This window comes from Tasmannia lanceolata, unplaced genomic scaffold (assembly GCF_043159265.1).
Source record: "Tasmannia lanceolata isolate RefF3 unplaced genomic scaffold, GAP_Taslan_0.1 ptg000015l, whole genome shotgun sequence".
NCBI lineage: Eukaryota > Viridiplantae > Streptophyta > Magnoliopsida > Canellales > Winteraceae > Tasmannia > Tasmannia lanceolata.
In genome coordinates, this window is record NW_027518692.1 from 61,862,027 (window position 1) to 61,889,891 (window position 27,865).

General features: G+C 38.9%; 1 protein-coding gene and 2 pseudogenes across 1 annotated transcript; 2 read left to right on the forward strand and 1 right to left on the reverse strand.

Annotated features, from left to right (window-relative positions):
- The first annotated feature begins 19 nt into the window (after positions 1-19).
- On the forward strand, positions 20-1,331 carry LOC143847045 (putative F-box protein At4g22030 pseudogene; annotated as a pseudogene).
- A 2,165-nt stretch (positions 1,332-3,496) lies between these two features.
- On the reverse strand, positions 3,497-4,762 carry LOC143892130 (putative F-box protein At4g22030 pseudogene; annotated as a pseudogene).
- Positions 4,763-7,995: 3,233 nt separating this feature from the next.
- Positions 7,996-27,624, forward strand: LOC143846440 (transcriptional corepressor LEUNIG_HOMOLOG-like). The gene is made up of 17 exons (XM_077354881.1): positions 7,996-8,085; positions 8,268-8,323; positions 8,420-8,517; positions 10,298-10,404; positions 10,502-10,731; positions 10,883-10,925; positions 11,036-11,144; positions 12,145-12,194; positions 12,314-12,628; positions 13,492-13,530; positions 13,701-13,842; positions 18,780-18,889; positions 18,991-19,140; positions 24,875-25,030; positions 25,752-25,871; positions 26,044-26,244; positions 27,294-27,624. The coding sequence occupies exons 2-17, from the start codon at positions 8,292-8,294 to the stop codon at positions 27,438-27,440; spliced, it is 2,049 nt and encodes a 682-aa protein (XP_077210996.1). The 5' UTR covers positions 7,996-8,085; positions 8,268-8,291; the 3' UTR covers positions 27,441-27,624.
- The last annotated feature ends 241 nt before the right edge of the window (positions 27,625-27,865 follow it).

Consider the following 27,865-nt stretch of genomic DNA (forward strand, 5'->3'; position numbering starts at 1 on the left):
ACAAACCCAACAACACTTTCCAAATCCTAAGAGACAAATTAACACACAAGAGACCAATCCAAGGAGAAATGGCATCTCTACAAGCCTCTTCCACTCTTCTATATTCATCATCACCTTCCATCAGTGGCAGATTTTCAGCTAGCCTTCACCCACCAAAACTAAGAGGGAACACTCCTCTATCCCTTCCAAAATTACTAACCAAAAACATGGAGCAATTCAACCTGACTACAACCCATACCCCAACAGAGACTATTTTAACAACGACGAGGACAAAGACTAGTCCTAGAGATGAGGATTCAATGGCCTCTGTGACCAAGCTTTATGCGATTGCCGAGGCAGTTGCAGACAGAGCTGAGATGCATACTATAATTGGAAAGCAAAGGAATAATTGGAACATCCTCCTTGTGAACTCTATCAATGCCATCACTCTCACTGCAGCCACCATGGCTGGACTCTCAGCAATCCCAATTGGAGTGCCCTTATTGGCATTCAAGCTCTCTTCCACTCTATTATATTCCGCGGCCACGGGCCTTCTGTTGGTGGTGAACAAAATCCAGCCTTCCCAACTCGCCGAAGAACAAAGGAGCGCCGCCCGCTTGTTTCGTCAGCTCCACACGCAGATCCATACAACCCTTGCCCTCAAGGCTCCAACTCATATAGATGTAAATGATGCAATGGAGAGAGTAATGGCACTTGAAAAGGCCTACCCACTTCCTTTGCTTCCAGGAATGCTTGAAAAGTTCCCCCAAAAGGTAGAGCCCACAGTATGGTGGCCTTCACACAAACGGCAACAAAAACAACAACAGAAAATTTTTGGGCAGATGGAAATGAACGGTTGGAGTAAAGAACTGGAGGAGGAAATGAAGGGGATTCTCGGAGTACTGAAGAGAAAGGATATTGCGGAGTATGTGAAATTGGGCAAGTTGGTATTGAAAATAAATAGGATTTTAGCTGCCTTGGGTCCTATGCTTACTGGGGTTGCTGCAGTGGGGGCTGCTATGGTGGGATCACCTTCAGTTGGGCCATGGGCAGTGTTGGCTGGCGTTACCTGTGGAGCCCTGGCTAGTGTTGTGAATACCTTGGAGCATGGTTGGCAAGTGGGTATGGTATTTGAGTTGTTTAGAAATTGTGCTGGATTTTATCACCTATTGGAAGAATCTATTGAGTCCAACTTGAATGAAAGTGAAGTGGATAGGAGAGAAAATGGAGAATTGTTCGAGATGAAGGTGGCTCTCCACTTGGGGAGGAGCCTCTCAGAGCTTAGGGATTTCGCGTCGTCTTCGTCTGAAGTTGAGGTCACCACATCAAAGTTCGCGGGAAAGCTCTTCTGATATCCCAGAGGGGTCTCTCTTGTACAATATTGTATCATTTTCTTAAGATGGAACTAACAATTTGTCGATACATTCAATTTGATAATATATTCCTTCATTCAAAATGAAATTATGTTTTTGCATATACATGACACCTATTGTTCGATTGGACAATGGTCTTGTCCATGCTATTGTGACATCTTTCTTTCTTTAATATACTAGTAGGGGTCACCTAACCCCAGCTTACCCATTAAAAAAAGAGAGAAGAAATCTCCAAATTGAATTGATGATCAAAATTAGTTTTCATTTGACTGTAGAACAATTTGCAATCAGTCCTCTTGTTGGGAAGCAAGGCCTTTCCTCCAGGGACTGAATCAAAACTAAAACAACCCACAAAAATATCTCTTCGAATGCAGAGAAAATAAACCACATCACAGATAACACAATGCAAAAACAGAGAGCAGAGCAATATTAAGAGCAACCACAAACCAAACTACAAAACCAAATTTACGTTGAATGCTCTTCAATGTGAAGGAATAAAGCACGGGACAAATCCAAGAGAGATCCACTAAACTAACATAATATTACACCAATTTTTTTCTCAGTTTCTTTGCCCCAAAACTCGAGGTTTACCACAAATGTCCATTAAAATATAGAGAGATACATGGTTACATAAGAAATCACTTACCCCTCCCCAAGAAACTCCAAAATATGCCTTCTAACGAGTTGAAGATGAACAGTAAGCTACCAAAACAATTCCTATATTTTGATAGAAAACCTTGAGTTATTGATAAAAAAAAGTAGCCAAAATAAGTGTGCCCTGCAAGAATAGTCACGATGCGATCAGCTCTTCTTCTTCAAGATGCTTTAAATGCAGATAGATTTGGCTTCCAAATGGCTTCAGACCCTTCTTGAGAATACCCTAAAAATTCACACACTTTTTCCGCGTATCTCATTCATCACACACCTCACTTCACACTGCCCCTTTTCGCTATTCTAATTAGTAAACCTCCTCTTTACTATTTTAAATAGGATTAGCAAGTCTGTGGGTGTGGTGCTAACCATGGTTTAAAATTCCGGTTTCGGACCTTTCAAAAACCGAAATTTCAGTCAAAATTTGGTAATAATTAAAAAAGAATATTTAATTCATTTCGAAATTTCGGACCGAATTTTTTTTTTTTTTTTAAATTACAATTTCTAGAAATTTCAAGCCAAAATTCCTGAAATTTGGTAAAGGCTGAAATTTGAATTTCGGCAAATTTCGGTTTTGGTCTCCACCAAAATCCGAAATTTCAGTCCGAAAATTTTTGGATTTTGGCCGAAATTTTAAACCATGGTGCTAACACCACCATTTTACACCCATGAGTGGGCATAGGGTGGGTCCCACCATTAAACACCATGTTTTGATGTGGTGGGTCCCACCAACTCCACTCAATCCCATGAATTAGGTGTCGTGTTTTAATGGGGTGGGTCCCAAAATCGGCCATAGGCAAGGTAGAGCGAAAATGGGGGATACTTTTATCATTTCCCGAATTAAATAAGGTTTCTACGTGAGGTAATATTTTTCTAATTTTCACCTGTAACGATATTTTGCTCATTTTATGAGTAAAAACAAAATCTGCCTCAGGTTAATTTGTCACAAATTGATGGCAAGCCTGGATTTGCAAATTTTACAAATGATGACTCTATTTGTAAATAGTTAAACTAGAAGATTGCTTTTGCAAAAACCCCATGCTTTTATTTTTATTTAAAGAGATTTTATATGCTGAGTGTAAGTGATTTTATATGATGAGTGTTTGGACAAACACGTGTTGGGGGTACCACGTTGGATATTTGATCCAATAGCAGCTTCGAGTACAAGTAATTCAACATCACAAACTCTAACAGCTTAAGCTTTTGGAGGAACTGGTTGTTTTCACAACGTAATCAGAGTCAATGCATCATGGCAGCTACTCGTTTAAAAACCCAACCACTCCTTGGTCAAATGTGAGGGGAGTGTTCGTATAAATGATTAAATAACACCAACTCTGCTTCATCTATATAATATGCATCATGCACTTTGTTTCTAATGAATGAATAAAATATAATTGAATGTATTAACAATTAGTCAATTTTAGCTTCTATGAGTGTAACAAAACGGTATAATATTCTTTACAATACAGATTTGAAATTCCCCCCGTGGGAACTCAGAAGAGCTTCCCGGCAAACTCCGAAGTGGCATTCTCATCTTCAGACACTGACGAAGATGCGAGATCCCTGAGCTCCGACAAGTTCCTCCCCAACTGAAGAGCCACCTTCAACTCAAACAACTCTCCATTTTCTCTCCTATTCACCTCTTTTTCCTTCAATGTGGAATCAATAGATTCTTCCAATAGGTGATAAAAACCGGCGCAATTCCGATACATTTCAAACACCATCCCAACCTGCCCACCATGCTCTAATGTATTCACAACGCCCGCCAATGCTCCACCGGCGACTCCGACCAGAGACGCCCATGGCCCCACATCAGGTGATCCCACCATAGCAGCCCCCACTGCAGCAACCCCGGTAAGCATAGGACCCAAAACAGCTAAAATCCTATTTATTTTCAATACCAACTTGCCCAATTTCACATACTCCGCAATATCCTTTCTCTTCAGTACTCCGAGAATCCCCCTCATTTCCTCCTCCAGTTCGTTACTCCAACCGTTCATTTCCATCTGCCCAAAAATTTTCTGTTGTTGTTTTTGTTGCCGTTTGTGTGAAGGCCACCATACTGTGGGCTCTACCTTTTGGGGGAACTTTTCAAGCATTCCTGGAAGCAAAGGAAGTGGGTAGGCCTTTTCAAGTGCCATTACTCTCTCCATTGCATCATTTACATCTATATGAGTTGGAGCCTTGAGGGCAAGGGTTGTGTGGATCTGCGTGTGGAGCTGACGAAACAAACGGGCGGCGCTCCTTTGTTCTTCGGCGAGTTGGGAGGGCTGGATTTTGTTCACCACCAACAGAAGTCCTGTGGCAGCGGAATATAAGAGAGTGGAAGAGAGCTTGAATGCCAATAGGGGCACTCCAATTGGGATTGCAGAGAGTCCAGCCATGGTGGCTGCAGTGAGAGTGATGGCATTGATGGAGTTCACAAGGAGGATATTCCAATTGTTCCTTTGCTCTCCAATTATGGTATGCATCTCAGCTCTATCCGCAACTGCCTCGGCGATTGCATAAAGCTTGGTCACAGCGGCCATGGAGTCCTCATCTCTGGTAGTAGTCTTTGTTGTTTTCTCTGTCAAAATCGTCTCTGTTGGGATGTGGGTTGTAGTCAGGTTGAATTTATCTGTGGTTTTTGTTAGTAGTTTTGGAAGGGATAGAGAAGTGCTCCCTCTGAGCTTTGGTGGGTGAAGACTAGCAGAAAATCTGCCACTGGTGGAAGTTGATGATGAATAAAGGATGGTGGAGGAGGCTTGCAGGGTTGCCATTTCTCCTTGGATTGCTTGCTTTTGTGTTTTTCTCTTTAGGATTTGGAATGTGTTGTTGGGTTTGTGTGAAATGGAGTATAGGTGCAATCTCTTATTTATACAATGGAGATGATGAAATGGAGGCTTTGAACGTTAGCGAGGTTTTGGGAATTTGAATATGAATCGGTTTACGGTCAAGAGCTCTCTGTCTTTGACTTCAAAACGCTTCAAATGAATGACTCGTTTATTAACTCAGTCCAACTCTGTCCGTTGGCAGTATGTAGGCAGCTTCATTAAATCGGACGCTTATAATCAGGCCGATTCAAGAATGATGTCATAGCAAAGGGTCAATGTTTGTTTATTAGGGTATGGAGATGAGTCAAGTCAAATATTATGTCCTCTCACTCATCCAAAAAAAGAAAATATTATGTCCTCTCTCCTTTGGTCAATTGATCGCATGCAGTATTTTTTTTACTAGGAATACGTTCATGGGGCTTGACCAGATCAGCAAACTCAAACATGTCACATGTACAAATGGGAATGGACCGTGATTCTTCAAATTAAGGTCCTATGCAGAGATCAATGGTGATGATCATTTCTAGGGTCTCACACAGAGACCTGTATGTGCAATTGAGATTGTTGATCTTGTAGAACATCATGAATCGCGTCACGCGGCCTTGGTCATGTTGAACAGATATCACATGCATAATGTAAACAACTTAAAAATCAACAACTTTGATTTGGTTGGCTAAATGGAGCTTGATGGATCATCAGATTAGGGCGTTCAAAATTTGGTCATAGACACGGCACAAGTTTTTAAGCTAGCAATCAATAATTCCAAACATGTTGATTACACATGTTTGGAATTTTTTCTATAATTCATTATACACTAATCTCATTTTTGAGAACTTAACATGTCCACATCCATAATGTTTCATATCCTAAGGTCCCATTGGAGAAGCTTTGGAAATGGAAAAAAATCTAAAATATCCTACATTTTTTACACACAAATAAGTAACTCAAACCAACCCTATTTAATTTTTATGTAGCAAGATCTTCAATTTATGTTGGTACCCCTCTAATTTAACCGTAATCATATAATTTTTCCTTTTATTCATGGAAAAGCATTCTTTCCACAAAAAAACGTCCGTAAAAATGTTTTCTTGCAATCCGATTAAAGTTAATATCTAGATCTATTTTAATCGTATCGAATATTGAGGATCCATCGGACTGGATCGACATTCCTACCTATTTGATACTTAGAAGACCTAACCATTTTACCATTCAGACTAGGGAAGTGATATATTCATCCCATTTTTTTTTACTTGGGACAGCCCCTCTATTGTATTTATGACTACTCTTTTACACAGGGGGGCTGTCCCAAGTTTAAAAAAGGGGTCAATATATATTTCACTTCTACTATTGTCTTTATAAATTAGAGGAATGCTAAACTGAGAGTACCGTAGCAAAATGAGCTGAAAGGGTGCCCCCATTGGCTGCATGTCACCAAAGTGCGCCAATGGCGGCACCCTTTCAGCTCATTTTATCCTAGGGCGCCCTTGAGTTCATCATACCCCAAATTAACACTACCCATTGCAAACTATGTACCTTACTATGATAGTTTACAAACTTGCTTGCATTGTAAATACACTCGTAGCGGTCCAGGCTCCAGCCAAACTCCAGCTTACCTATTAAAAAAAAAGCCATTGCCTGCATTAAAAGCGCGCTGTTTTTCGAATTTGGTAACCTTGTTTATGTAGGGAAAGAAACAGGAAAATTCTTTCCTGAATTTTATAGTTTTATACATATATTCCTTCCTTAACTAGCCCTGCAAAATGTCACTCTCTTATTTCAATGGAAAGTTCATTGAATAGTGGGAACACCCCACTAAACAATATGGATCCCATCTCTTTCACGGATTTGAATGGGGCATTTACTCACTAGAGAAAAACATCAATGCAAATATGCAATATAAGGAAGCCAAGTAAAGATCAATCTTCACTTTCTTGATGCCTAAGGAAGGAATTTTTGTGAATTTTGGGGGGTATGGTTCATAAGAAAGGCGTGCATGCGCGTCTAGTGTTTTTTGGTTTTGGGTTGAGGGGAGTTCAGATTCCTTCCCACTTCAGATTGGAGTGATCTTGATATTGATTTTGTAGTAGAATTATTGAAATTGATCTTTATCGATTCTTTATCGATGAAGTTTCATTTTTTCCCATAAGAAAAGTTTCATTTTCTCTTGATCCCTATCCCCTAAACTCGATAAGGAGTAGTCCTTCTGTTCTTTGATTTTGCTTATACTGTAGTGGGGCCCTTGATCTCCCTTGATTGTTCTGACGACCTAGCACTATGGTCAATTAGACAGGTCTGAACGTCAATCCGAGACCATCGACTCTTGAATTGTTGCTTTAAACGAAGATCCAAGGGTTGAAGATTGCTGTCTCTGTTTGTATTTCTTTGATTATGGTGCCACTGATCACTTTTTTAAGTAATTGGAACCATTCATCAACTGGTCCCACAATAAAAGCTCATAGCCTAAAGATTGTCTCATTCAGATGATCTTAACCCTACATCCAATTGGTACTTTTTCATAAAATCTTGACAGTATGTTTGGAGATTATGATCCTCCAAAAAGAAGAGGAATAGTAGGTCCCGCTTTTGATTGATCTGAACCATCAATCCAAGGTGGGATCCACAATGCCTTACTAATCATGCCTCACTTACTTTACTAGGTTGCTCTATTCTTCCCAACAAGAGAAGATTTTTAGGGAAAGGACTGTTCAGAGTGGGGCCCAGTAAGGCCATGTTAGTTTTGAATTATGAGAACTGATTGTAAGTATTCCAATAATCAGTTTAGACTCCCAATCGATTATTGGAAACCAAACAGTTTTAGTAAGTCTTGACCAGGAAGGAAGAAAATGGCCCGATATAATTCCAAAACAAACCCCTAGCCAGCTCAGCTGGCTAACCTTTGAGGAGGCAGGGTTATTTTCGTCCATTAAAAATCGAATCCGTTCCCCGTCGTTTTCAATCCCCCTACCCCCGCAAGCAAAACACGGCGCGTGCCTATCACCTGGGTCTCCGTTCTTTTAAAAAGGGAAATGATACATTCGCTCCCTTTTCTGACTCGGACATCCCCCTCTTTCGACTACTTTTACCCTAGGGAGCTGTCCCAGGTAAAAAACTGGGGATAAAAATATATCACCACGCGACGCATAAAAATGGCCTTTTCGTCTTGTTATAGAATAGGAGAAAGAGAATAGAATAGAGAGGGAAACACTTTCTGCATGGCGCTTTCCTCACGATGGACTCTCATTTTTCTCTCTGGAATTGATTTTTGAAAGGTATTACTCTCTCTTTCTGGGTTTCATTTCTTGATTTCTTGCTTGGGAAGTTTAAAAGATCTAAGGGCTTTTTGCGAGCTCTGTTTTTTTATTCACTCTTTTGTATTCTTACTCTGTTTCTTGTAAAATCATCAGACCAAAATCTCTAGCTTATTTATTTTTATTCATTTTCTATGTGAAAGGTCGTTTTCTATTTTTGGGCGATCATGGCGGGTTCTGACTGGGAACCTGAAAAGATGTGAGTTGAGAGGGAACACGACCTGGATGTTTTATTTCTTTTGTTATTTTTGCTTTCTCATTGATATGTCTATTGCCTTTTGAAATGGGGTTTTAGGCTTGATCTTTACATACATGACTATTTGGTGAAAAACAACTTACGAACAGCGGCGGAGACATTTAGGAGAGAGGCGAATGTCATTTCAAATCCCGTAGGTAATGTAAACGATTATCATTTTTCGTTTTTTGATTGCATTTTTTTGTTTATTGTTTGCTCATTGTGCTATTAAAATGTTCTTTCGTTTGTTCATATGCTGAGATGAAATGGGTTGGTTTTGATTTGCTCCCAAGAAACCATTGGTTGAATTGAGTCGGGTTCGTCATTAGAGATTGGGAATGTATCTTGAATTCTATGCTTATATTTTTCCTCATTATTTGGTGTTCATGGCTTCATGGTATTAAATTTAATTCTTCTTTTGTTCATATGTGTAAACACCTCATTTTGTTCTCACCGACTTGACCCGAGTCAGTTATTGATGAGATTGGCTCTGGTGACGAGTCTGTGTTGAATAAGTATTCCTTTTTATAGGAATTAACCTTAGAATTGAATTACTTTCAAGTTTCAAAACTCTTAACAGTCTTCAAAAATATTTTACTTTCTTGAAAACCCCTGAGGCAGAAATTTCCTTTCCAAAACCTGATTTCAGTTTGCAAAGTATCCAAGTTTTTCAGTACCTGGCTTAAGTTGCTGGGAGGAAAATTTTTGAGGTCTTTTTCTTATGATTTCTTTTATTATTAATTATTTTATTTAATTATAGGATTTATTGCTTAAAATAATTATATGTAGTGATAGAGATAGTCATATAATAGTAAATAGTTAAGACAGTTTAATTATTATATAGAGTAGACTGGTAATCTCTCTATAGTTTTGTCTTCCATGAGTATTAATTTATAAATGAGTTTAGGTTATAGATAGAATAATAAGAATACCCACACACACACATGTGCATTAAGCATTTAGTTCTCTTTTTTCATCATTGGCCTCTCTTCTCAACAACCTCTCTCTCTTTTCCTCTTCTTTAGAACTCCATTTGGAGCAAACGAAGTCACTACATAGCTTCTATCCTTGGGTCCATCCAAAGCCAGTACATAGCACGAAAAGGATGGCCTCATTGATCAATACTCCTTTATTGCAAATGGCCAATTGACTATTAGGGACCTGGAAATGACTAGGCAAGAGCCTTTTTGTGTCATTGACGACGTGCATTGCTCGCTGGAGGAGGAAGGCAATGGGAGTTTTGGAAAGGCGTATGGAGAGAGAGCAAGTTCAAATGGTCCTTATAAATCTAGATCCTCTGTATTCCCAATATCTGTTGGCCCGCTGTCATAATTCCTTTGATTCCTTGCTCTAAGTAAGAAGCCAACTAGAATATGGTTAAAATCTGGAGCATTAGTTGCGTAGCATTTGGCTAATTTCTGATGGAGTCCACATCTGATGCGTGAAAGAAAATATGTGCAATAGATACCACATGGCTAATTTGCAATGGAGGTCACATGAAAGAATGATCATGTATCAGTTGTGATAGTGCATGTCTCATCTTTTTTTTTTCTTTTTTTTTTCACACCATTTTCTTCCATGTTGTGTTTGTGGGAAGGGAAGGATCCTCTATTTTGGTTGTCAACTTCTATGTTTGAAACACAAATTAGATTAAGCATGTGCCCCACCCTTTCTTTAGGCGACAATCTCATAATCGGAAGCTGTCTTTTACGAATACAAGGGCATTTAACCTCTTTTGTTAATGTCTATTTCTCTTCATCAAGTAGATTAGCATAGAAGAAATAATTAAAGTAATAGGGTACAGCTACTTAATCAAGCGACAAGTAATATGGTACAACCAGTTAATCAAACATGCCTTAATTCTGCTCACGACCATAGTGACAAATTGATTCTTTGTTTGAGTTTCTGATTGAAGAGTGGGAATGTGGTCTTTTACAGCAATCAATGCTCCGGGGAGTTTCTTATTGGAATGGTGGTCTATATTTTATGACATGTTTACTGCTAGAGAGTGTAAGAATCTCGAGGCCAATGAAGCTTGCGTCCAGGTGATTTTGGTTGGATTCTAAATTTGACAATTTCTTGTGAGTTCTTGGAAATGCATCTGTTCTGGTGTTCTAATGGTTTTTTGGTTCACATTCACAGGCTCAACTACCAAAAATGGTTGGACAGAAACCACACCTTCAAGCACATCCACTCAGTCATTCCACTCTAAGTGGTTTATCGACCAGAACGAGTCCTGAAATCATGTTGGGACATCCGCAGGCATGCTTGTTGGCTTCCAAAATTTACGAGGAGCAGCTAAAAAATCCTCCCCCAAAGCTTGCCGATGGAGAGAGATTGTCTGTTTGCAAGTCAACAACTAATAACAACAGGTATTATTCAGAACTTTCTACACCTTAGCTAGCTAATTTGCTTCTATCATGGTTGTGTTTTGGCTAATAATCTTTCTATTCCATGTGTATGTGAGGCACTTCTTGTAGTACATGGTTGTTTGATCTTTATGATAATTGTTTGCAATCTCAGACGCATGCAACAAGAAGTTCGTACAAGGAGTCAACACTGTGGAGTAAGAGTTTCTGGGGCATCCTTTGCAAACTTTCTTCTTAATATTCCCTATAACTTCTTGTTTCAAGTATCAGAGTTTTTTTATTGATTGTAATTCCACTCGTATTGTAGGATAGTAAACGGGGTATTAATTTGGTCGGATCTCTCCCTCCAGAGCCAATGCTCAATGGTGTACCAGGACCAAGAGTCATGCTGCCGAGTTCTGGGCTTTCGGAGGCAGGTTTGTATAAATGCTGGCTCGAGATTTCCACCTTCACTTTTTAATAGATGCTAGGCTCAACTGCTCCTGTCTTAAGAGTGGGGTGTTCTTTGAATAAATTTTGGAATTGTGAAATTTGTGAAGCTGTTAGAACTAAGAAGAAACGATAGGGGGTGGGTATAGAAAGCTTGTAGATCAAGCTGGTAGCTATATTCCTTCATGATATCAGTCTTTATTAAATTGTTCTCTCTATCTTCACATTCATCAAGGTATTTTTATTGCTTCATTGCATTGAGTTTGATACTTCTTTTCTTTGGTTTATAGGCCATATTAAAATCCAAACACTGAAGTTAGCGATTTGATTTTTCTGAGCTATCAAGGTGCTTCCTCGCTAGATGCTGGAAGTAATCTCAGATGCTCATATCATTGTGATAACAATGTAACAAACAGCAACAAAATTCATGAGTGTGCATTAAATGAGGTGTATTCACTCTCATAAGTTGACCTGAACCGCAATGTAGAACCATTATCAAGACATGGATACCTGGATTATCTAGCATACGTGATGGTATTTATACACTCTTGCATTCTTTCTACAATGGATCACAGTTAATAGTGATCTGATTCATATTTGGAATTTGTTCTGATGTTCTGTGTCTGTAATGTTGTTCTATTACCATTTGATCACTATGACTATCATCCTGTCAAAGATTGATTTCCTCTAGATGCAATATAAAGTAGTAAGACGGGACCCGCTTTATATAGATCTGGTGATGGTATATCAATGGTTTATCTGAATTGGTATAGCTTCGGAAGCACTATTTGAAATATAGATGCACGGAATGAAAACAGTTGAAGTGTGTATGTGATATTCTCCATGGATATTTTCCCCTTAAGGGATAAATAAATTGCTTGCATATGCTATGCCACTTTATTATTGTTTCATGAATTCATATCCTTTTGGTCCCCGTCATTTTTTCTCATTGTTGTTCGCAATGCCTTGTGTTTCATCTATTGGCAGGGTTGAATAAAGGTGTTAATCCACTACCGTTGAATGGCTGGCCTTTGACTGTAAGTGCCATCGCATTTCATTCTCCCTAACTGTTTCTCCTGTAAGTTGTAACTTCTGTTTCTTTTAGTTTTTAACTTTTTTTATGTACAGTTTGAAGTTACTATTAATCTTTCAACAGGCAAATGACCAAATTTTCTCGAGTTCGGGTCAGCAAACACTAAAGTCCCTTTTACACACGCCGGACCAACTAAAGCAGTTTCAGCTACTGACTCCTCAACATCAGCTGGAGGTCTTAGCACGAGCACAGGCACACACATCTAGAAACCTCATATCATCCCTCCCAGGAAAATGTTCTGATGTGGATCCTCGAAGGCTGGTTTGTTTCAGGGGTGGTTTGAATGAAAAAGCTGGTCAGCCAACTTGTACTCTTGGATCTCAACATATTGTTTCTTCAGTTCAAATGGCTTCGCCGGTGGTCAGAACATCAGAGGAGGTAGATCTTTTATGAAAATAAGGGGCCGTTCGGATAACTGGATTTTACAATCCTGGGATTTTAGGTTGGATTTTAAGTAAAGAATCCAGATTTTAGAAATCTCTATTCCATCCTAAGATTTCTAAAACCCGGATTGAAAAAACTTGTCAGGCTGCTTGTTAAGGGAGGACGCATGGCTTAGTCACCTCCATGTCAACCCCATTGTCTCTTCCGCTAGGGTTTTATCCATCAAAGACCTAGATTTAAAAAAAAAAATGATGGTATCCAAATGGCCCCTAAAGGTCCATTTCTCAGATGGTGGCTTTTAACTACAGCAGAAGTGCAATTGCGATATTTGAGATTTATGATAATGTTTATATTGTATGCAAATTACAGAAATTACTGCAGCTATTTTCGGCATTACATGTTCATTGGAGTCATACTTTTTCAGTGTTTTTGAAATCATACTTTTTCATTGTAAATGCTTTTACCTTTGTCATGGATGGAAAAAATTACCAATAAAAACCCTTGTCTCTTGGGTGTTCTTTCTTTTCTTTTTTCATATTTATTTTCTTTTTGTTACCTTCTGAAACATTTCCTTTTTGTGGACAACTAATCTGAGATGAATTAGATGATGGCCTACCGTCTATATGCATTACACTGCAGAAAACAAGCACCATCTGGATCAGCTACAAAAGCTACAATTACATGTTGATTGTTCATCTTTTGGTCTGATTATAACCAATTCAAACATTTGCCTGACTGAGAAAAATTATGACATTCTGTTTTTCAATTTTTGGATTCACTAATATCAGCCTGCTGGTTATTTGGCTTTCTTTAATTGTTATTCTTGTTGATATATGGACATACATTTTGAATTTCAGAGTGGTCGAAAGAGGAAGCAGCCATCATCAAAACAGATGGTATTGTTAATGTGATTGTTTTTTGAAGTGGTTACAGGAATGTTTCATTTTCAAAAAAAAAAAAAAGGAAAAGAAATGAAGACAAAAAAGAAGTGGTTACAGGAATGCTTTTTTTATATCTTTTTTCTGTCTGATTGTCATCTCTGCTCTGTGTTCAACACTAATTGTAGAGTGGTTTGGATGATGAGGATGAGGTTTACCTGGATGGTAATGTGGAATCCTTTTTATCCCATGATGACGATAATACACAGAATGCCTCTTTTAGCAATTTGGAACAAAGTTCTACAGATCACTGTGCGAATGTCCGAAAAGGTGATTTTATTTGAAATTCCGTGAAGAAGAATTAAATTTTAACTCATTTCTTGTGATTTATGCAATGCAACTTTGGTATGATTCACATAAGTGCCACAACCTAACAATTATTAGAATCCCAAACACTACACAAACTTTAGATACACTTTTGGACACACAGACATAAAAGAACAAGTAATTTAATAACCTAGACAACTTATGTCCAGTACTCAGTTGAGCTAAGATGAGTGTCTGATTTATTTATATGTTTGTGTTTGTGTTTGTGTGTGTGTGTGTGTGTGTGTGTCTATATATATATATATATATATATATATATATATATATATATATATATATATATATATATATATATATATATAAGGAAAGTGAAGCTACACACTCGTGTAGCTAACTTAGCTACACCGCCGGCTTAAAATACAGTGGGCCCACAGTGTTTGGGTGATCCAAACCATTCATTTGATAGGTCCTCACATTGATAGGGTGTGCCCAAAAAATTAGCTCCATAGGATCATCCCAACCCTTCAAACTGTGGAGGCAAAAATGGACAGATTTGTGAAGGTTTTTACACGTCCATTTTTGCCTCCACAGATCGTAGGGCTGGGATGATCCTATGGAGCTGATTTTTTGGGCACACCCTATCTATGAGAGGGCCCATCAAATGAATGGTTTGCATCACCCAAACAATGTGGGGCCCCATTGTATTTTAAGCCAGCGGTGTAGCTAAGTTAGCTACATGAGTGTGTAGCTAAGTTAGCTACATGAGTGTGTAGCTACACCTCTCTCTCTCTCTCTCTCTCTATATATATATATATATATATATATATATATATATATATATAGAGAGAGAGAGAGAGAGAGAGAGAGAGAGAGAGAGGAAAAGGAGTGTGCGGTCGAGCGCACCTAAGCTTAGGTGCGGTCGAGGGCCCAAACACATGGGTCCTAGATTTTTTGTGCTGATCAAAACCATTCATTTGCGAGGCCCCATCATAGATAGGGTGTGTACAAAAAATCAGGTCCATTGGATCATCCTAACCCCTCCAAAAGTGGAGGGCAAAAATGGGCAGATTTGTGGCAAACGGTGTCTATCCATTTTGACATCCACAAATGGATGGGTTAGGATGATCCTATGGAGCTGATTTTTTGTACAAACCCCATCTATGTAAGGGCCTTTCAAATGAATGCTTTGGATCATCCTAACAAAGTGGGTCCACATGAGTTTGGGGCCCTCGACCGCACCTAAGCTTGGTGCGGTCGACCGCACAATCTTATTCCTCATATATATATATATATATATATATATATATATATATATATATATGCGCGTGCGTGGAAAAAAAGATATTAGTAAAAGAAAGAGAAACAATGGGGGCTGTGGTTACCCACAAAGCAAAAGAAAGACGAGTGTGGAACTAAAACAAATTACAATCTTTCGCTAACCCCCCTCCCTAATGAGGACATTTCTCAGCATAAATCCCAAATTTCTCTAATAACTTGAGCTAGCCACCAAGGTCCCAGACCTGCTTTCAATGGCCATGCTTCCACATTGGAAGAGTCATTCACCATGGATAATGAGCCCACCAAATCTGTATTGAAAGTGCAAAGACTAGCAAGAGCTCTAGCTTTGACTCTGTTCCCATCTTTTACACTAATGGTACCTGAAATAGCCTTCGATATCTTCTCCATAGTGTTAAGGAAGACGTTAGTAATGCTAGCTGGCTCCGAATTGCTGCCGAGCGCTACCTGCTAAGTTCGAGGGCATCTTGCTGGGGCATAACTCATCTACGTGTGATCTCCGAATATGATGACTAAATGAGATGAGTTTCCAATTTCTGTTAGTGTTTTTCATAGATAAACTCCAAATTGCATTCATTGCAAATGTGGGATGATGTCCACCTTATCTTTACAAATAAATTGTCTCGATGTCCTCTCTCTCTCTCTCTCTCTCTCTCTCTCTCTCTCTCTCTCTCTCTCTCTCTCTCTCTTAAAAAATCCTTTTATTTCTTTAACAACACAAACCCTATGCCAGCACAAGGATTCTTATCCATTAGTTATTCACTTCTTCCTCTCAAATTGACCTTTAGACCATCTCGAGAGTAAGTCAAGAACCATAGCTGGGAAAGTGTAAGAAACATCAAAACACCTTAGGATAGCTGACCACACCACCTTAGCCAGCCTACAAGGAATAAAAAGTTGATCCATCATCTTCTCCTCTTTACACAAGGAATACTTATTGGAAAGTCAAAACTTCTTCACTATCAACACAAGTATTCAACATTTCTGATTTCCCTCAAATTATAACACTCAGTAACATAAAAAAAATAAATGTCACAATGATTCAACTTCTAAGTCTCCTCCATCCAACCAAAAGCTCTCACTCTAGAAGGGGGTATGGGATTGATTTGCCCCACACAATAGAAAGAGGGGACGGAAGAGCCTGGGATTCAGCTTACAACCTAAAGGTAGACTTGATGTAGAAACAACCTTGGGGTCTCTAGACCAAACTTTCTAGTTACACCCAATGTTTTTTTTTCTCTCAAAACACGGATGCGGACCAAGATACAACCAAAGCAAATCCTGGTCAACTTGGCATGGTGCGACCGAGTACTAGGTTGACGCAGTCATTACCATGGTTTAAAATTTCGACGGACTGAAATTTTGGATACCGGTGGGGACCGAAACCGAAAATTTCAGAAATTCAATTTTTCGCCATTTACCAAATTTCAGACCGAAATTTCTGAATTTCGGTCCGAAATTTTGAAATTTGGGTCCGGAATTTGGAACCAAATTACGAAATTTCGGCGAAATCCGAAACTTCGGTTTTTGATGGGGTCCAAAACAGTTACCGAAACCGAAATTTTAAACCTTGGTCATAACTTGGGAGAGTCAAAGGAGTTTTGATTGTCTTGGTAGGGAAAAACGCCTACTGAGACAAGAGCTCGGACAAGGTTGAAGGGAGTCGACTCAGGCGACAATTGACGTGGGGAGTTTTGAAAGAGTGGTTAAACTGTGAAAGTATCTCCGTCTAAAATATATGTTGTGGCACAGACGTGGGGAAGCAGATGCCCTTGCTAGATCTGGGTTGGGGGCTTGGAGTGGTTTGATTATTTACCTCCATGATTATCTTGTACTAGTTTCTTTCGTTCCTTGTATTATTTTGGTGGACTTTCTCGGTCTGCCCTTATTTATTGAATCTTATTTTGCCCCTTCAAAAAAAAAAATGTTGTTTGGCACCTTAAAAATAAGCATACCTAGATTGTGGATATAAAAGTTACATTTGAAGCCAAGTAAGGTTTACCCCTAAGTACCATACCCTTATTACTTTTTTATTCTCCTCAATGGAAAAGAGAGAGACACTGTCAATTAACAAAATACCCCGAAATTATGATTTTAAAAGAGAGGAAGAGAAGAAGTTGGACATTGAAAAAAAGAAAGAGAAGTAAAAGTAAAAAAGAGAAGAAATGTCTAGACCATTTATCCCGGGGATTCCCATGGGATGACCTACATGATTTATGTCCTATGCCACATGTATGCCTTATCTATAAGATCAATGTCCACTAGAATCAATGATTCAGAATTTTTTGGCTTTCCTAAAGATGATTCAGATCCAACTATAAATTGCAGAAATAATTGATGTCTTTTGCAGATGAAACAAACCATTGTAGAAGGTGGGAAATGCAAAAAAAGTAATTGTAAGAAAATACAAATACCATGCACTGGAACAGATTATATATATATATATATGAGAATAGAGTTCCTAAGGTGTCACCTCATATAGCTTATATGAGGTGGCGGTCACAGAACATAAGGGGCCCACATTTTTGGGGTGATCCAAACCACTCATTTGAAAGGCTCTTAGATGGATATGGTGCCTACAAAAAATCAGGTCCATAGGATCATCCTAACCCTTCCATTTATGGAGGTTAAAAATGGGCAGATTTATGGAAGTTTATACCCATCCATTTCAACCTCCACAAATGGAAGGGTTAGGAAGATCCTATGAAGTTGATTTTTTGGGCACACCCTATCTATGCGAGGGCCTATCAAATGAATGCTTTGGATCATCCAAACAAAGTGGGCCCCTTATGTTTTTAAGCGCCACCTCATATAAGCTATATGAGGTGACACCTTAGGAACTCTATTCTCTCTCTCTCTCTCTCTCTATATATATATATATATATATATATATATATATATTACAAATGAATGGTGAGAAAACATTTCCTACACACTTGTGTAGGTAAGTTACCTACACACTAGCTTAAAATACAGTGGGGGCCCACATTGTTTGGGTGATCCAAACCATTCATTTGAATGGTCCTCACATAGATAGGGTGTCCACAAAAAATCAGATCCATAGGATCATCCCAACCATTCAAACTATGGAGGCAAAAAATGGACTAATTTGTGAAGGTTTATACACGTCCATTTTACCTCCACAAATCATAGGGTTGGGATGATCCTATGGATCTGATTTTTTGTGGACACCTTATCTCTGTGAGGACCATTCAAATGAATGGTTTGGATCACCCAAACAATGTGGGCCCCCACTGTATTTTAAGCTAGTGTGTAGGTAACTTACCTACACAAGTGTGTAGGAAATGTTTTCTCATATATATATATATATATATATATATATATATATATATATATATATATATATATAGGATTTGCTAGGGACCATCGCAGAAGGCATTTTGCTTGCCGGCTGTGTCATGAGAGGGCAGCCACCTTAGATGAATTAAATGAGTAAGACAAAATCTGTTGAAAAGTGAGCTTATGTGGCTCCTCCCTCATGCAACAGCCGTCCCACGAAATGCCTTTTGCAATGGTCCCTAGCAAATCCCTATATGTGTGTGTGTGTGGCATGTTATTCCGTGGTGGCGCATTTTAATATTCTTTGCATTTCATGACGTAAGAATTTGTGGCTTTTCTTTCAGGCTTCTCCTTTACTAAAGTTGGCTGCCTCAGTGCAAGCACAAGCAAGGTTCTCTGCTGCCATTTCTCATCAGATGGAAAATTGTTGGCTAGTGCTGGTCATGATAAGAAGGTGGCATATTCCTACTCGCTTTTCAATTCTAGCCTTCTAGGGAAGATTTTGTTGGTCACAGTTCTGTATTTTTGTTATTCTGATATCATTTTCATTTGCAGGTTATACTTTGGAACATGGGTACCTTCGATTTCCAGAGTACTTCAGGGGAGCATTCTCTTTTAATTACAGATGTTCGATTTAGACCAAGTTCTACTATTTTGGCCACATCTTCATTTGATAAAACTGTGCAAGTTTGGGATGCAATTGATGTAACTACTTCCCATCATTTATTATTACTTGGAATCTAGACATTTTTATGCGAAAATTGAATATTTTTTTTCAGCCTGACTGCCGTCTAGTTTTCTTTTTGAAGCTGAAGTTCCCTGATTCTCTTTCTTCTACCAAACTTTCGTCTGACAACAATATGCCCTCCACTGTATTTTAAGCTAGTGTGTAGATAACTTATCTACACATGTGTGTAGAAACCGTTTTCTCATATATATATATATATATATATATATATATAGGGCACACTCTCTAATGGCAAATAGAGTAATTTCTTGTGAGTTGAGCGAGTTAATGTGAATAAAAGTTTGTGGTGGATCGAATGACAAGAAAGGTATTCCTTTGGTGAGATGGGAGAAGGTTTGTTTGCCGATCAAGAATTGAGGCTTGGGCATAAGAAGAATCAAAGGTTTTAATCATGCTCTTCTAAGTAAAGGGCTTTGGCGCATTGGGGAAGAGGAATCTTCTTTATGGGTGAAGGTGATTGGTAGTATGGTTTTTCATCAGGAAAATGGGAATCAGATGATTTATATGCGAAGAAGGGATTAACAACTTGGCGAGATATTTTAAGCTTGAGGCATGAGTTTAGAAAGGGAATCCGTTTTAAAGTATATTCAGGACATGGGATCAGATTTTGGTTAGATGCGTGGTGTACAAAGGAGCCTTTGGGAAAGTTATTTCCCAAATTATTGTTAGTAGCGGCAGAAAAGGAAGCTCTAGTGTGTGAATGCTTTGATCGAGTTGACCATAGGGTGATTTGGAGACCGAGATTTAGGAGGAATTTTTTTGATAGAGAGCTGAATTCTATTTCGCAACTGTTGGAGATTATTGAAGGGTGTTATATTAAGAGGTGCGGGGCGGATAGAAGACTTTGGATTCGGAATACATCGGGTATTTTCTTGGTCAAGTCTTTCTATTCTCGGCTCGTACCATCTAATGAGGATTCTCTTTCGGCCAAGGTATGGAAATTTCATAGTGCTCATAGAGTTTGCTTCTTTGGGTGGGCAGTCAGTAGTGGGCGTATCCAAACTATTGATTTTTTGAGGAAAAGGGGTTGTGGCTGGTGGATCATTGCCCTCTTTGCTTGGAGGATGGAGAATCTATAGACCACTTATTTATTCATTGCAGGGTAGGGAGAGAAATATGGGGACTGATTTTAGTAAGGTTTGGAATTCAATGGGTGTTTCCAAGATCAATATCGCAACTCCTTCAATGTTGGGATTTTGTGGCTTGGAAGAAGAAGGGGAAGGTGTTATGGAGAATTTGTCTCTTGGCTATGTGGTGGACCTTATGGAAAGAAAGAAATGTGAGGGTTTTTGAAGGGAAAGCCAAATCTTCCTACTAGTTGTTTCTTAAAATTATTGCTTTAGCTATTCTGTGGGCGAGAAGTCTTCCTATGTTTAGATTTGTTTCGGCTTTCGACCTATGGGAGGGTTGGCAAATAGTATGCAATGAGGTGGAAAGAAGACCTCGAGTGATTCAGAAGTGGGTTCTTCCTCCTCCTGGTTTTTTCAAGTTAAACTTTGATGGAGCTTGTTTTGGAAATCCGGGTCCATCGGGTGTTTATTGTACGATACACAATTAACATATCTGTCTTCCAAGAAGATTAGATCATCACAAAACTTCGCTTAGAATTTAACTCATTCCTTTTTCCATCTCACTCCTACTGTTTGGGTATGTGACCAATGGAACACCGATGGGGTGATACCTCATCAGATGATTGTATAAGGAAGACGGTAGATTATAGAAAAGAAAGAGACCAAGAACTACGAGATCACCCCTTACATTCTGGGGTGACGGAGGGATCGTACCATTCGAGCCTATTTAGAGATTAATTTGGTGAGGTAGTGTGGGCTTTCTCTGGCCCAAGTAGAAGAAGCGATTCAAGTGAGGCGGAAGTCAGAGTAGCGTATGATGGTATTTTACATTTAGATAAAGATCACTTGGACAAGGTGATTGTGGAAAGAGACTCTTCTAATGTTGTTAGATGGCTATCGGGGTCGGTGCCTCCGCCTTGGAGATTCCTAAGCTTTATTGAGGAGATTTCAGACCAGGTGTCTGGGTCCTCTATTATCTTTAGACATGTAAGAAGATCGACTAATGGTGAAGCAGATTCTCTAGTAAAGTCAGGGGTTAGAAGGCCGGGATTGGAGTGGTTTGATTTCCTCCCGCCGTAAATTGTAATTTTGTTTTTCTTTTGTTTGTCCCGTATGTAATGCTTGTGGACCATCTCGGTTCCCTTCAATTCAATATATTACTATTTCAAAAAAAAAGTTTGTGGGGTTGGGTTTTCACCTACATGAACCGTTCACTTTCTTTCCTTTCGTTTTGCTCTCTTCTTATTCCTCCTCTTCATCTCATCTTTCATTCTTCTCGTTCTCCTTTCTATTTCTGGTCCCACTACTTATTTAAGCTCTATATTTATAACATGGCATCAAAGTGGATTCTGATCCAAATCTAGAGGGTTTCCTTCTTCTGGGAGTCGAGGATGAAGATGGGCAGAAGCTTACATTACATGGAGCAAATTGAAGGTGTACTTTTCCTTTTATTCCATGCTATCTATATTTTCTTTGAATGAGATCCTTGTTCTTTCTGGACAGGAGGTACATAAGAGGGACATCTTTCACTATCTTGGTTCAATTCTACATAAGGAAGGAGAGATTGAAGAGGATCTTAACTATAGAATAAGAGCAGGTTGGTTGAAGTGGAAGCTTGCCTCAGGAGTTCTGTGCGACCGTAAAATCCCTATCAAGTTTAAGGGAAAGTTTTATAAGACCCCTGTTAGGCCAGCCATGCTGTACGGCTCAGAATGTTGGGCCACCAAGAAGCAACATGTGCATAAGATGAGTGTAGCGGAGATGCGAATGCTTAGATGGATGTGCGGCCACACAAGGCTAGATAGAATTAAAAATGAAGACATTCGTAAAAAGGTGGGGGTGGCTCCAATTGAGGAGAAGATCAGAGAGCAACGCTTAAGATGGTTTGGACATATCCAACGTAGGCCTTTGGATGCTCCAATGAGAAGAGGCGACTTGTGCCAAATTGATGGAGTAAAAAGAGATAGGGGCAGACCGAAAACAACTTAGGTAGAAACATTGAGGAAATGCTTGATAGCTAGGAACATAACAGAGAACATGACCTTGGATAGGATAGAATGGAAGAAAATGATCCACGTAGAAGAACCCGACTAGAACCAGGGTTAGAACCGGGTAGATTCTTGTTACCTTCTTCATGAATTTTTTCTAAAGGATTCATTTAGCCGACCCCAACTAGTTTGGGACAAAGGCTTTGTTGAGTTGAGTTGAGATCCTTGTTATTGACTATTTGGAACGGACAAAATCTACTAGAATGCTTATTGGTAGCCGGAAGAAGTTGTGTAACATAACCGGAAATGTTAAAGAACCAATAGAAGCGGGTCAATCCGTTGATTATTGGGGAAGTGAGAACCTTATAATTATGGCTTCACTTCTACATTTAATGGAGCCTAGTATTTGTAGAAAACTTATTTTCTTGAAGATTGTGAAGGATATATGGGATGCTGTATGCTGAACCAACTCTCAAGTCTCAACAAGGGTATTTATCCGAGATTCACCAATTGCATTGGGAGATTACAAATGTGGAGCACGATGTGTTATCCATAAAAGAGTACTTAGGCCTTCTCAAGCAAAAGTAAAAGAAACTTGTTCATTACTAGCCCATAGCCCCCACCATTGAAGACAAATAGAAGCGAACAAAACAACATAGTACCTTTGAGTTTCCTGCTGGTTTAAATCCAGTTTTAAAATTCCAATGGGTTCAAGTCCTCGGAAAGATGAGTTACCCCCTCTTGAATCAATTTACAATTATATTAGAGGTCAAGCTGATAGAATAGCTACTATAATGGGTGGTGGTTTAGCGACTATTATTGAACATTCAAGTCTAGTAGTGGACTCTACAGGCAATTAAGGGGCTATATAGGGTTACGAGAGAAATTAGTCATGTTCAGGAACTTGCACGGTCAACAAAGATAAGTTGGAATGATCCCATTCTGAGAAAAGAAGACACCCCCAAGATAATTGCTAGGATCTTCACCCACATCTTTGTTCCAAGATAAGATCAACTAGTGTGGACACAATTTCAGGTTAGGATGAGCAAGTAGTTATCAATCAAAATACTACGGGCAAGTCTTAAGGTTTCGGTTTACTGATAAGAGCAGATTGCTGCTTGTTGTGGAACAGATGAAATGGAAGGTTCTCATCCTTTCTTGATCCACTGTCAGTCAATTGACATTGGTTGTGATCATTGCTTTGAAAATGTTACGGTTTACGATTCAAATCAAATCTTATAGATTTCAATTTGAATCCATGATTGAATCTTAATCTATATGAATCTTGCGATTTTTTTTATTGAATCATACCATTCGATCATAAATCATACTATTCATATCCTAATTAAGTTTGGTATAAAAGAAATAGGACTTTCTTTTGGAAGACCCACATTCCCTTTTGCATTAGAAGAAGCCTTTGAAAACCCTCTTGTGACTTGTGAGATGGAAGAAGACAAAGGAGGATGAGCAGGAGTTTGAACTAATCGAACCAGTTTGGACCAATCAAGGACAATGCATGTGCTTGAGGGCATTATTTACATCGAGAAAGGAGACGGCTATGATGATGACAACATCGATGACTTACTAATTTTTATAATTGATATCTGTCATTTGATGTTTGGGGCTTTGAGCATTAATATCATCTTGTGCCTTTTATTATTTTTAAGATTATTATCTATTATGCATTGGTTTGGATGAGAAATAGATGATTCGTATGTGACAAGTTTGTTAGTAAACAATTCGTATTATGATATTGAATAACTAATCATGGTAGTTTCTAGTTAAATGAATGGATTTGATTAAAAAATGAATAATTGGTTATTTTATTATTCTTTGTTCTGTTTATGATTTCTTATATGAGGAAAATGATTGTGAGCTTGAAGCTCATATAGCTTATATGAGCTTGAGGGCCCAAACACATGGGTCCCACATTTTTTGTGGTGATCCAAACCATTCATTTGCAAGGCCCCATCATAGATAGGGTGTGTACCAAAAATCAGCTCCGTTGGATCACCCTAACCCCTCCAAAAGCGGAGGGCAAAAATGGGCAGATTTGTGGCAAACGGTGTTTTTCCATTTTGCCCTCCACTTTTGGATGGGTTAGGATGATCCTATGGAGCTGATTTTTTGTACACACCCTATCTATGATGGGGCCTTGCAAATGAATGGTTTGGATCAGCACAAAAAATGTGGGACCCATGTGTTTGGGCCCTCAAGCTCATATAAGCTATATGAGCTTCAAGCTCACAATCATTTTCCTCTTCTTATATTATGTATATGTGTGTGTATTTGAATGAATCTTACGATTTATGATACGATAGGATATACGGTCCGATCTCTATTATGATTTACGATTCAATTTTTATTTTCAAAACATTGGTTGTGATGACCAAGGTGTGTGTGGTTTTATTTTATTTTTTTGGTTTAAATGAGTTTTAATCAATGGATAATGTAGTGTTCCCAGGATGATAATCAACAATTTTAAAATTAAGTTGTACTGTGTACTGAGCTATTGATGAATATTTGGTTATTCTGTATTTTTTTTCTCAATCAATTTATTGCTCCACTTGTTGTTTCTTGTTTCTGTCTCTCAGATGGATGGATACTGATGCATTTGATTTGTATGTGTGCAGCCGAGAAATTCTTCACTCAAGCTTGTTGGCCACACAGAACGAGTGATGTCACTGGATTTCCACCCAAAGATAGTGGATATCCTCAGTTCATGTGACAGTAATGGGGAAATCCGGCTATGGAACATCAATAACCATGCCTGTGTGCGCATATCGAAGGTCAGTATGAAGTTTTTGTCTGCTAGCTTTTTTTTTTGTCAGCATCATCGAAATATGTCATTTCAGGGAACAACATGTCATGTTTCCCAAAAATTTATACCATCACATTTGATTTCCACACCCCACCTCCCTCTGCTCCTTTTGTGCTTATTCAGCTTCACATTGACCCTCACATCTGTTGTCTCCATCACCTTCTGCACAGGTTTTCTGACAACCATTTGTAGAGATTGATAGTGTCACACCCCGAACCCACTGTGTAAATATTGTTCGGTTCTGGTTTTTTCCACCCTCCCCAATTTTGTTTCCCAAGTGGCACTAATCGTGCCCGACTGACTCCGTGGGGCCCGCCCCTTGGAGATGCTGAAAATGCGTCTACACAGAGAGAGAAAGAGAATCCACATATATAGACTAGGAACGTTCTCTCCCTTTCCGATGTGGGATCTTACGGACAGTGTATTCCTGGTCAAAACTTCCTCTTTCTCTCTCTCTCTCTCTCTCTCTCTCTCTCTCTCTCAAAAACCTAAATTTTCTCTCTCCCTCTCCTGAGCGAAAGTGTTCATTTCTTTTCTTTTCTTTTTTGTTACATTTATTTATTTATTTATTGGGTGTGTTTGTGTGGAAATTCCTTTCCATTTGGTAGAAATGAGAAAAAAAAAGCTGTGGTTATTTTAGTTGTTTATTCTCTAGCATTTTCTTCAACCTAACCCTTGATGCAATGCAGGAGGGTGGTAGTGCACAAGTTAGATTTCAGCCCCGAGTTGGGCAGCTTCTGGCGGCTGCCGCAGAGAATGTAATCAGCATACTTGATGTTCGGACCGACCAGCTCCACCTCTCCTTGCAGGTTTCAGTGATGCATATGTTTATTTACATTTACCATTTTCCATTGAAAAAAAAATATGTTTATTTACATTTACATTGTTTTGAGGTGATTGGGTAATGCTGCATGTGCCCTTCTGCATCAATATCCTTATCATATGGAACTGAGGGAGTTGGAAACTGGGAATCCACTGTAGGGTCATATCAAGGAAGTGCGCTGTATCTGCTGGCATCCAAACGGAGAATATATCGCATCTGTGAGTGAAGACTCTGTCCGTGTCTGGTCAGTTGCGACTGATGGGAAATGCATCCATGAGCTGAGATCCAATGGAAACAAGTTTTCCTCCTGCACCTTCCATCCTGAATATCCTCAACTCTTGGTTATTGGGGGCTATCAAGTAAGTTGTTCTTAAATCTTATCCACTGCTGGCTTGCTAATGAGTTCTCTATGCAGTTCTCTTTTAAGACTAATATTTCATTTCATGGAAATGTACACTCAATTTAAAGGCCCCTACTTTTGCAAGCTTACTTCAAATTTTTTTCGTCTTTGCATAAAATTCTTATTTTGTGGCTCAACCGCGCACAACAGGTCCTTAAACAGTCATCTGCAAGACACTGAATGAGTAACTATTAGGAATATCGAGAGCCCAAATGGCCGAAAAGTGTTGGCAATTTCGCTGTTAAGGAGCCTAGCAGAACTCTTACAGATATAGGAGCTTTGCTCCATTCCCACTGTTATTACTTTTTTTGCTTACCTTGGTCCCTTGGTGGAAGATCAACTTTGAACAACTTGAGATTTCAATAGTCATTTAGGCCATGTTTGGATACCCACAAAATTTAGATTTGGATTTCCAACATCTGCAGTTGAAATTTGGAACTGGATCATTTCCTTAGATTTCCAAATAAGCTACAAGCCTACTACAGTGAAAAAAAATATATCAGATTTTCAAATATGTTCTACAAGACATTATCTGGAAATCAATATTTGTGGCAATTACCGTCACCCTCACTGCTCCTCGATCCTGCTGCAGCTGCAGCAGCCAGACGTCTCTCTCTCTCTCTCTCTCTCTCTCTCTCTCTCTCTCTCTCTCTCTCTCTCTCTCGTACAACATGAGCATGAAGATGATTGATGTATTTTGTATCCAAAAGTAAAATCCAAATAAAAATACAAAACATGAGGTATCCAAACGCGGCCTTAATCTCTATTTTGAATCATCCTTCCGAATTTACTCTTATTCTGTTCTTGTTACAAAAATCGTGTGGCCATGGGATTGTGCCTCATGTACTACTTGGGTTCCCAAACAATAGATCTTTTATCCGAGATTCCAAACAATAGATCTTTTTCCTGGACTTTTGAGTGTATGTTAATTTTTGGGTTGGCATATTTTATCTTCTTAATCAATAGTTAAACGTATGATTGATCTGACTGGTGTAATTTGGGTGGCAGTTTCTCGAGATCTGGAATCCGATACATAGTCGTAAAACAATGAAATTTCCGGCACACAATGGGCTAGTTGCAGCACTGGCAAGTTCTCCTCCTACTGGAATGGTAGCATCGGCGAGCCATGATCAGTGTGTCAAGGTCTGGAGATGAGCCCTTTTTCCCCTTTTTCCTCCTATACTTTTATCTTGTATAGCAGTGGGTTCTCATTTATACCTGGGGCGTCCAGCCATTGTTTGAACTATATCCTCTGCATCAGGGATAAGCATGGATTCACCCCCAAAAAAGGATCTCAAATTCATCCATTTTTCCTTGGATATCAAACAGCTTCTGAATATATTTGGTCCTGATATACAAAGCATACAAAACATACACATTATTTGATCCTTATCGACAAATGGGGCATGTGATGAACAAACACAATGTGTTGTAAATGTGGACCATCTACAGTATACAGAACACATACAACTGGTTTCTGCTGACAACACTGTTGGAAAGAAGTTGAGGATACTGTTGTTAATAAAAAACAGAAACTTGTTGCTTCAAGGCGTGATATCACTTTCCTTAATACAAGATTC